The 11,317-nt window shown below is 40.0% G+C and overlaps 1 protein-coding gene across 1 annotated transcript; it reads left to right on the plus strand.

Moving 5' to 3' along the window:
* The first annotated feature begins 9,273 nt into the window (after nucleotides 1–9,273).
* Nucleotides 9,274–11,000, plus strand: LOC121319151 (fatty acid synthase-like). The gene is made up of 3 exons (XM_041256331.1): nucleotides 9,274–9,327; nucleotides 9,409–9,624; nucleotides 10,314–11,000. The coding sequence occupies exons 1-3, from the start codon at nucleotides 9,274–9,276 to the stop codon at nucleotides 10,449–10,451; spliced, it is 408 nt and encodes a 135-aa protein (XP_041112265.1). The 3' UTR covers nucleotides 10,452–11,000.
* The last annotated feature ends 317 nt before the right edge of the window (nucleotides 11,001–11,317 follow it).

Genomic DNA, 11,317 nt, shown 5'->3' on the forward strand with positions numbered 1-11,317 from the left:
AGATCCCAATCAGAGGTTGTTTCTTTCCTCCACGTGGCTGTTTGGATTGAGATGTTGGCTTGTCTGATACTAGTGAGGAAGTCCAGAAGTAGCTGGTACAGAATCTTCTCACAGACTTGCTTCTCACCAGCTGGCAAGAAGGGTTATAAGTTTATACCTTACATTTGTACCTGATTTTATAGTGCTTGTCTGCAAGCATTACCATAAGTGCATTGTGTGATTTTGTATCAGGCCTGTACTGGCGTAGGTGGTGACCCCACACCATACTGGCATATGGAGGGAACCTCTTTCTCAGTATGTACTATAATGTTGTACATTACCATCACCTGACACCTTACTTGATACCCGTTTTTGCATTATTTCAACACAGGATTTTCAGATCTATAATGCTTAACCCTTTGCAGTCCTATGTCGGACCAGGTCCGACATTACAATTTTCCCATTCCAGTCCGATGTCGGACATCATCAAAAAGACGTAAAGCACAGGTCTCTAGTCGTTTGTCCTCTGGAAAAATAGAGAAAACCTTTCAATGGCTGAGTGAGACCGACAGGAGCTGAATTAAACTGAAAAAAAGGACGTAGCCCCATACACCACATAGATAACACAGACATAAACAAAGGAGATAGCTGCTTCTGCATCCAGTGCTCAAAGAATATCACAGATATTTGCAGAGCTTTTTGAGATGTTATAGCAATAAAATAATGACTTGGATCGCATTATTGAGGAGTTTGGTGATAAAACGAGTGATCAGGAGAGGACTTATCAGTATGCACGTCTATAAAGAGGTATGTGAAAAATACAGCGAACAAGGGGTGGGGCTTGGCTGGAGATGCAGAACTGAGTGTGCTTTTACGATTCAATGCCTTTTAAACCAGTTTTACTCTGAAAAAAAAATAAAAATAAACAGCGTGTGTGAAAATAAATTGGACCTGACACGCCTGACAAGCACTGAATAAATGGACCGTTAAGGGTTACATAATCTTCTATTTTTTTTCAAGAATTAAAATCAAGAATTTAGATTAACTCGAAACTTGCTTTTACACAATCGGACCTTACTGTAACAAAATCCAGATATTGAAATTTATGGCATCTGCCTGAATAATTATTTGTGTCATTTTTTTTAACTATTAAAAAAGAGATAGATATATAGCTCATATACATAAAAACCACACACCAGGACGCTTGACAGGGGTGAAAGGCATTGTCTGACATGCTTTCTCCATCGCTTGCTGCTGTTGGTTCAATGATTCTCATAGTGCTTTCTGTGCCCTGGTGGGAAAACTCACTGGCCACCTCCAGCAGACATTCCCCTTTACTGTCTGATCCTATGACAACACGCATTCCTTCATCGAACCCAAGAACGCTTTGCAGTATAAAAAGCAGCCTGTCCTTGTGTGTTATTTTAAAAAGGTAAATGCTTCCTCCTGCTCCAAGGACTGCCCTCACAGGCTCTGTGCAGCCCTGTCTAACTGTCTGGGGATACAGCAAGCCTGTTTCAAACTCTCAACATCAGAGCTAAATCTCTAGCAGACATGTCCCTGCTCTTTTGGTAACCCTCCCAATCTTCCTGTCTAGCTGGGCCGTTGTAATTCATTTTGAACAGAGCACAAGTCTGTTTGCAGTTACTCCTCTTCCTCCAGTTGTCATCCTGTTTGACTGTACTGCCCACTGTGGTGGCGATCCTCTCAGCCCCTCACATGGATCTTTCGGAAGTGGCCACAACAAAAGCCTCCTTCGTCCTTAAACTCCCAGGGCTGTGCTCTGTAAAGTGGCTTTATCAGCCATCTAACTTGTATACAGCAGCTGAGTCTGTGCCTATATTTGAGTGAAGCTTGTCTAGGTTAAAACAAAAAGCTTTGAATGAGATGATACAAGAGTTCTTTAAAACAGCCTTTAAGCCTGACACGATTATATATATATATATATATATATATATATATATATATATATATATATATATATATATATATATATATATATATATATATATATATATGTATATTTGAAATGAAATATAGCTTTCTGCATGTTCTGACTGTTGTGCTGGAAAATAACATTGTAGTGCCATAGAAACTAGTGAGGTTCCAGAAAAAAATCAGTAGAGTTTTCTTTTGTTCCTAAAAGAGTATGGATGCTTGACGTAAGACCAAACCATCTTGTTTTATCAAATGTATTACTGCTGTCATGAATCTTCATAACTTAGAGATCAGACTGACTTGCTTTGTTTAGTTTCTCGAATTTAGATGGTAGTCAGTCCCTGTTTGGGGTACAGACTGTATGAAACACATAATTAGAGGTCAATACACCACAGCGCCATTAAAAAAAACATACAAATTCTTACCTTTTCTTTCTCCTGAAATATATTGCCTGAAAAGTTAAATAAAAAAACATGAGAAAAACATAGAGCATGAATTATATTTAAAAAACTAATAAACAAGTTGTTTTTGGTGCTTTACCAGTAATCCTGTGATTCCCATGATTATAATCGCTGCCACGGGAATTAATACATATTGTACAGTTGTTCCGTGGCTCCATGCTGGGATGAGAGGGCTTGTCTGATTGGACATGACAGACTCTAGTCGGATTTGCAGGTACGTCGCGACTGGGAAGGATTGCTGTAATCTCCCACAGCTGTAAACTGCAAACCAGCGAGCTTCTATGTTTGAACTGCAACCTTATAGATTTGTGCTGGCGTCAACAATAATACAAATATTCTAATAAGAAACAAATGTGCGTTCATCTTTCTATGGAGGCTGCTACATGCTCCTTTGTGTCCCTAGTGAAGCTTTCAGGACAAGGTCCGTGCATCTGCAATAAAACAGCGCTCAGTTAGGGTAAGGGTCTTAAACCAAGTATGTCAATAACATACCTCTCCAGCCCCCGCTGCAAATTCAAAATCAGAGCTGTCAGTATGAAGAAAAAACAGGTGATGATCATGACACACATCAACATCCTGTACAGAGTAACATATGCTATGAAGTGTCCTGAAAAGGATTCCCAAGATAAATGTCAATGAATGGATGTCAATGCACTTTCATATGTCCCCAAAGTTGCTAAAGATATCAACCCCTCTCCGTGGAGCTCTGATATGACATCTCCTGGCTCACAGTTCTTTACTTTAACCACATGGCCTACCCACCTTCCTTCACCTCCACCTAATCAATACTATATACACCAGCGTCACCTGCAGGACAGTTAAATCATAACAGTTTGCAAAAAATTATGGACATCAACAGCAGCCCGATTCGAACGGTTCATTATTATAATTGCACGTAGTTCATATTTCTGCCTGCATGACAGCTACTATACCTGCACGTGTCTACATTGGGAAACATATTCCAATAATGCTGTGTGCAGATGCACAATGAATGGCAAGTCCGAAAAAAACACTTGTACAGGACCTGCACTTCAAAGAACTTCATTGCTTATTTGAAACAAATGTATCTACATTACAAAGCATGAAAGAATCCATGCTGAAGCGTTTCTACAATGTCACAGGTGACCACCTACTTGGTAGGTTTACAATGAGGCTTTGCATCGAGCTGCAACATCTGGCAAGTGCTTGCAAATTCCAATATTGTTGTGCAAGTGAAAGCCATATCCTGCATGAAATCTCTGTGGGGTTCAGAGCTGTCACAGCGCACTACATTTGTCTTGATCTGTTCTGCATTCAGTTCACACTAATGACATCCCAATCCAAGGGCTCCTAATTGAAGGTTAGCATTAATCAAACACAGATCCAATGCGAAACACATGCAGCTTATTAGAGCTGAGTAAAGTGCTGGTTGGTGGTGCAAAGTACGGCCTCAGAATACAGCAGCATTGTAGTTGTGGGTAAAGCCCCGGGTTTCAGCATATCTATCAAGCTCCTTGTCAGCCTCAGCACACAGCTCTGCAACACAACACCATTCATCTGTATGTGGATTTCTTTTAGGAGTTTCTACTTGACATTTTACTATGACAAAAATACTGCTTTCCTTAACTTTTCCCTTTTTTTAACAATGTACATAACGCTATGTCCAAGCATATAGCATCACCGAGAATTTTAGGACTGAGACATAATTTAAACCAAAAAAACAAAACAAAAACTATTTGAACATAATTGAGATATTTTATTTTTTTTCTTTTAATCAAAGAAACTACAAACCTAGATTGCAAAAGTCTACCGGAAGCCAGAATAACAATACACTATTTCATGTTAATTCTATAGGGGGATGCAAAGCCTTTGGCCATAGCTGTCTATATTGTCTTAATTGCTAAGACTTTTGCAAACCAAGCTTTCCCACCCAGATTGACATCTTTTAAACTGTGACAGGTGCTTCCAAAAGCTGACTGGAAGTGTTCTGTTCCACATTTCACTCACCCGTTCCACCTGTGTTCCGCATTGGTAAGCTCGGAGTGTGGAAAGGCGGAGTGTAAGATCTCATTTGAGCTATGGCAATCCCAGTCACACTTTCATCTGAACCCTTGCCTGAAACGAGGGGCATCCATGGTTTTTGTTTTTACCCCAATTTGGAATGTCAAGTTATTTTTTTCCCCTCACTGCAGTAATTCCCCACACAGCTTCAGTGTGCGTCCTCCGATCCCACAACCAAGCTTCTTCTACATCCAGGAACTAAAAAGCGATGTCAGCGAGCTACCGGCCTCTGAAGGACAGAGGCCAGCCCTGCAGGTATCCGCCTGAGCTCACTAGGTGCCTGGCTGAATAAACATCCTTACACTGTACACATTGTACCCTATAGACACGACACATTGTACTACCCTATAGACACGACACATTGTACCCTATAGACACGACACATTGTACCCTATAGACATGACACATTGTACTACCCTATAGACACGACACATTGTACCCTATAGACATGACACATTGTACTACGCTATAGACACGACACATGTACTACCCTATAGACATGACACATTGTACTACGCTATAGACACGACACACTGTACTACCCTATAGACATGACACATTGTACTACCCTATAGACACGACACATTGTACTACCCTATAGACACGACACATTGTACTACCCTATAGACACGACACATTGTACTACCCTATAGACACAACACATTGTATTACCCTATAGACATAACACATTGTACACCCTATAGACATGACACATTGTACCCTATAGACAAGACACATTGAACCATATAGACATGACACATTGTACCCTATAGACACGACACATTGTACCCTATAGACATGGCACGTTGTACTACCCTATAGACACAACACATTGTATTACCCTATAGACATAACACATTGTACAGTATAGACATGACACATTGTACCCTATAGACACAACACATTGTACCCTAAAGACATGACAGCTGCCTCTTCATTTCACATGCATATCTCTGACAATGGACACATTCCATTTAGAATAGGAAATATTTAAAATGTTTAACATTTGAAAAAATGATTCAACTCCACATGACCATCCCTGTGCCTCATACACACTGGAAACAGGAAACAGATTTCCAGTAAGGTCAGTTTATTAAGGATCAGCATGCTTGGTTATCTTCTTCGGAAAAACAAAGAGAAAATACCAAGGTGTGCTGGCAGCAGCTCTGAAAGAGTATCACAGAAAGTGCAGCCCCACCATACCGAACACACACACATAATAGGAGTGATTAATATGTCCTGTGACTGGCAGCAGTGCAGAGGTGGGAGAGAGCTGCAGAGTTGAGTGGAGGAGCAGTGAAAGTGTGCAAGCTGGGGCGCAGGAGGCAGTGAGTCTTGTTCACAATATTTGCCCAGTGACAATTGCACAGCTGACTCATACTCAGACCCCAGCTCTCTGTTTGATCTCCAGAAGGTTTGCCTGTGACTAATGCTGCAGTCACCGGCTTGGAAGCCCATGGCTGTAATGCTTAACAGAGCACTGTCAAGTAACGTGCATGCCGTGGTGTTAACTCACATCCAGTTTGGTTAAGCAATGCACTGATTCATTTTGGTTTCAGTTTGTTTTCCCCTCCCCCTGCTTCCTTTCAGGAAGCCTAATAAATTCCCTCATTTTAATTAAGTACAGATTGCACACTAAGTGCATCTGCAGTTTATAAGTCTGTTTTCTGTTGTTTTTTATTTTTCAACAATTACTTGTCAAACCATCTAGCAGACATGTCCAGTTATCGTTCATTCCTTTTTAAAGAACCACAAAATGAAAAAAAAAAAAAACACATTTTCTAGCCAACCATCTCTACTTTTTGCCAGGACCCTAGCAGTTATTGTTTGTACAAGCCATATGCAACATACTTTTTTTTTTACAGTATACCTTAGTTGCAGAGTCTATAACATTATATTACCGTGGCCTGTTATTATAATGAATACATGACTATAAATGTGAAAAACATATTTCATAACCCTTATGATAGTTTAGTGCAGAATACAATGGTAAAAGCATAGTTACATCACTGTAAAACACATACAAGAATAGTACAGGTGTGCATGGTAAAAAAACAAAAACTGATAACCATGGGAAAATATAATAAATATATTAACTGGTTGTTGATCGCCATGGCTTTTATTTTGTGGACCTCAATTAAATATTCAATAATTGATTAATCACCCTTGGAGAAGCATCTCACAGCAAGCCAGCCCTTGCATGTTTCTGGATTAAAGCTCTTTCTTTTGTATTGGCTTTGTGATAAGAAATGGCAGAATCTACTGAACAAAAAAAGTGAGTTACAATAATAATAATAATAATAATAACAATAATAATGCACGGTTTAATTGAACATTGATGAATACCCCTGATCACTGGTTTATTTTCCAGTAATGTGGTAGGTATTTTCCTGTGCCTCCTTGGCTTGATTCAAATTGATTGTTTCATTTGCTGCAGCTCGGTCTTTGGCTGTGGCTGGCTTGGATTTCTTTCATTTAACAGGCTTGTCTTTAAAATTCTACAGTTCTAGATTGTACCAAGGGAGTATCGGGGTTCCTGGTCACTCAATACCCCTGAACAAGACGTTTCCACTATGGAAGGTATTTAAAGGTCAGCTCATCACCGTAGAGGAGCAACCATGAAACATTACATACTGTATTAAAATAAAACATGCAAAAGAAAAAAGAATACCCTTTATGAGTTTGAATGGAATTGTCACTGCCAGCCTTTAACTCCAGCCTGTAGTAAAACAGAGCCATCTCCTTTTCCTCTCTGATACAAAAAGAGGGGAGTCTTATCAATAAGTTACCCTTTGGAAGACTGGCATTGCTGCAGAACTCATCCAAACTTTAATGGCATATTAAACAATGTATGAACATCTCAAAGCTGGTCCGTGTTTTGTGCTCAGTCAAAGACAGAGGAGTTCCCATCACTGTTTAAACCGGACTATAAGTGAATGTTATTTATTAGACTGTTTAAGCTTTCATGTTTCTGTAGATGTGCCATCGTTTGGCAGCCGTCACTCCCACAGCACTGAGCTCCTTGAGCAGCACAAGCCTCTCTTCAATGACTTGGAGCTTTGATCAAAGCAGCGCTAAGTGACAGCATGAAGGACATGCAGAAGACTGGATTGATTACAAAGTTGTTAACCATTACAAATGGAACCGTGTCCTGTCTCACTTTAATAGTAGAGATTAGAGAATGTCCGTTTTGATTGCAAAATTTTAGAGACCATGACCCTGCTTCTTCAGCTGGGCTTTTAACCCCCAAATTATTCATCCTAGGAAATGCATTAGCATTGGTCAACCACTGCTTGTTAAAATGACAAAAATAAGACATCTAGGTTTGGAATGAGGGGAGCTCATAATGCAGCTATGTGTACTAGATAGCCTCCTAGTGGTTGGCGAGTTAATAAGAGACTTTTTTCTAGTACCGTATAATTGTTTTTCTCAATAGTTAAAACACAATTCCCAACACAGTTATTAAACAAAAAAAAAAAAAAAAAAAAAACAACAACAAACTGTGATGCGTGAACAGATTCTCAACAATCTATGCAGTTCTCTGGTGTACCTGATGCACTTGGAGGTTAGACTTGATTCTGAGAGCTCTACCGAGCCCAAATGGTGGCTTTAAAGAGCTGTATGACGTCATGTGATGGCTGACACAAAGAACAAGAACACATTACTGAAGACACGGCATGCCATCTTCGAGAAGCTTTTATTTTTGAGGGCAGCTCTGTTATGTTTATTAAGTGGAAAGGGTTAACACTGAGGGTTTTATTTATTTGCAATCTTTTAGAAGAATCTTTCAAATCTGCTGCCGGTCTCAGTGTGACACACTCCCCCTGAAAGTCTATGCTTATGCTGTTAAATGGAACTCATAGTATTTTCTAAGTACACAGAGGTCAGAGGGGGATTATAATGTTGTTTTTGTTTGAGAAATGAGTACTCTCTGTAAATTACTCATACACATTTTGGCTCCTCTGAGTGTTTACAGCATTTCTTTTTTTTTTTTTTTTTTTTTACTTCTGGTGTTTGAACAGCTGCTGGAATTTTTTTTTTCAAAGTTTGGTGCCTCTCTGTTTTTGTGAATGAATCGCAGGAATGAATCCTGAATCACAAGATATTTAAAACAGTTCAAAACAGTTTTCTGCTCAGTTGACTGAGCTGTTAGGTACATTACTGAGACGACAATGTGTTGTTCTACTACTAATAATAATAACAACAGTATTTCAAGGGATTATTTGGGTGTTAAATGTACACTTCGACTGTATATAATAAATAATAAGGGGTTGTCATTATTCAATAAGAAGCAAAGCTTGAGAAGGAATCCCATCTGTCTTGTCAGTTTTGGTGTACAGCTCTGGCCAAAAGTTTTGCATCACCCTATACGAACATATCAATGTTTACAAATGAGAGGAGGCCATCGGCCCATCTTGAATAATGTTTGGTTTTTATTAGCTTATAAGATCCCAAAATCTCATCTTGCAGCTTCTTGAAGGATCCCAGGGTTGCAGCTTCAACAACATTACTGAGGAGTTGATTCCAGACCCTCACGATTTTCTGAGTAAAAGAGTGCCTCCTATTTTCAAGCAGCGTCTTGAAGGATCCCAAGGTGTCAGCTTAAACAACATTACTGGAGAGTTGATTCCACCTCACAATTCCCTGTGTAAAAAAGTACCTCCTATTTTATGTTCTGAATGACCCTTTTTCTAAACTACATTTGTGACACCTGGTCCTTGTTTCATTTTTCAGTTAAAAAAAGTCCCTTGGGTCGACATTGTCAATACCTTTTAGAATTTTGTATGCTTGAATTTGGTCGCCCGCTCAGAAGAACAAGTTCTACTGTCTAGTTAGAGAAATCGACAGACCGAACATGTACAGAAAATTTGGGCCTATTAAGACCGCGAACGAAACGGAGTATCTTTACGTATTGCCATAACAGTCACGAATTGTTAACAAATTGAAAAATGTGACATTTCAAAATATAACATAAAATACTGTACTTAAGTCTCGCGTCAACATCGCCGTGGACCTCATCACAGCCAGCCACAAGAGCATGAGCCGAGATTCCCTGCGCTTCGCCGCTTCCTCCTTCTACTACAAGCTGAAAGCGGCCGACCAGTACGTTCCAGCCAGCAAGTACCACGGCAACGTCACCCTGCTGAGGGCCAAGACCAGCAGCGAGTATGGGGACAAGCTGGGGGGAGACTACCGGCTCCACGAGGTGAGAGCTGGAGGGAGGAACTGCTGTGTTTGCAGCTGGCTTGCTTGCTTTTGGCTGATTTTATAGTATTTAACCAGGGATGACAGGTTCTTGGTTGGTTTTGATTGAATAGTTCTTTTCTCACCTGGTGCTCCTGGGTTCCTCCAGCTGCAACAACAGGAGTAAGCATGCAGGTGCTCCAATACAGAACCTGTGCACTCCAAGTTCAACTTTCCGTGGTAGTACTTCAGATACACCTGCCTAGCACTGGCGGTCACGAATTTAGACTGACTAAGAATAGATGAATGAGCTAGATTGTCTATTAACTCTAAAACACTGATTATAATTCTAAAATAAGACACCACTTTATATGAATAACAAGCCCGTCTGAAGGGTTTGTTCTGGTTTGGTAACTTTACGGGGGTTGGTTTTGCCTTTCTGAAAAAAATCGCGCTCATGAAATGGAGTAAATCGCTTTAAGAATCTAGCCCAACGTGTTCTTGTGTTCAGCTGCTCTCTTGTGTAGTACACAATACTGACTAAGTTGAAGGCACAACTGTGATCAAACACCTGTCTAGGGTATTTTTCACTTTTATATCATTAAAAAAAGGTTAGAATTTGTTCTGTTAACCTTGGTCTAAGTTAGAGCGATCAGACACTAGGTGACAGTGGGAATACTAACACGGCGTCTCTGGCTTGCATTTCCACAGGTGTGTGACGGGAAGGTCTCTGTCCATGTCATTGATGGGGACCACCGCACCTTCCTGGAGGGAGAAGGCGTGGACTCCATCACAGGCATCATCCACAGCTCGCTGGCAGAGCCCCGCGTCAGCGCCAGGGAGGGCTAGGACCCCATCGGCCCACCACACTCCGCTTACTGACCCGTGCAATAGCGTTATGGTACAAACGACTGGATTTACCAAGTATTTGCTCTGGTGTAAAGGGTGCAGCACTCTTAATAATGCTAGCGTGCAAAACTGTGACGAGACAACTACAGTCCATGTAATGGTCCCTAAATGTGTTTTATTTGTAGTTTTCTGAATACCTGTAAGTTAATTTTAGAAAGTGCAAACTTATCAGTGGAGCAAAAGCTTGATGAATCTGTCCAAAGGTCTTGTGGTCCTACTACAGTTCAGCAAGCGTTTCATTAACAGCTTTCCAAACATAAGTACCTATAACATTCTCAAATATAAAGATGTCATGTTGACCTCATTTTGAGTGCTGGCCTCAACGGATGCTATCAAGTTAAGCCATAATGGGCCATATTTTTAAAATGTTGCTTCTAGTCTTTAATTAACTCCTACTGTTTTTTAAAGCATGTAAATGTTAAAGCATGTAAATGTTACATGAGAAAAATTGGAATACATGACTTACTTGTTTGGTTTTAGTTTTGTAAAATGAACAAACATTTTATCTCTTTAAAAACTCGATTTCACCTCATTGCGTAAACTTTTTTTTTAAAGTTATTTACTAAGCAATCTGTCGACAAAGAAAAAGTGTCTGCTAAGGGGTATTTATCTTTTGTCCACAAACTAAAATATAAATGGGCATTTAGTTGCATGATTGTATAGCCAAAGCTAGGGCCCCACCCTGATGATGCAGAGCTAGTAAGGTGCGTATTGCAAGTTCACACCAAAAAACAAACGTACATTAGACATGTGTACATATCTAGAAACACCAGTAGAACTGCATGTGATATGTAACCACAGTACAG

The sequence above is a fragment of the Polyodon spathula genome, chromosome 8 (assembly GCF_017654505.1).
Source record: "Polyodon spathula isolate WHYD16114869_AA chromosome 8, ASM1765450v1, whole genome shotgun sequence".
NCBI classification, from domain to species: Eukaryota; Metazoa; Chordata; class Actinopteri; order Acipenseriformes; family Polyodontidae; genus Polyodon; species Polyodon spathula.

Excerpts from the sequence above, each read along its gene's own strand:
- LOC121319151 (XM_041256331.1), top strand. The coding sequence starts at position 9,274 with ATGTACAGAAAATTTGGGCCTATTAAGACCGCGAACGAAACGGAGTAT. Across the intron at positions 9,328-9,408 it reads ACGAAACGGAGTATCTTTAC|TCTCGCGTCAACATCGCCGT; the intron begins GTATTGCCATAA and ends ACTGTACTTAAG. Across the intron at positions 9,625-10,313 it reads GAGACTACCGGCTCCACGAG|GTGTGTGACGGGAAGGTCTC; the intron begins GTGAGAGCTGGA and ends GCATTTCCACAG.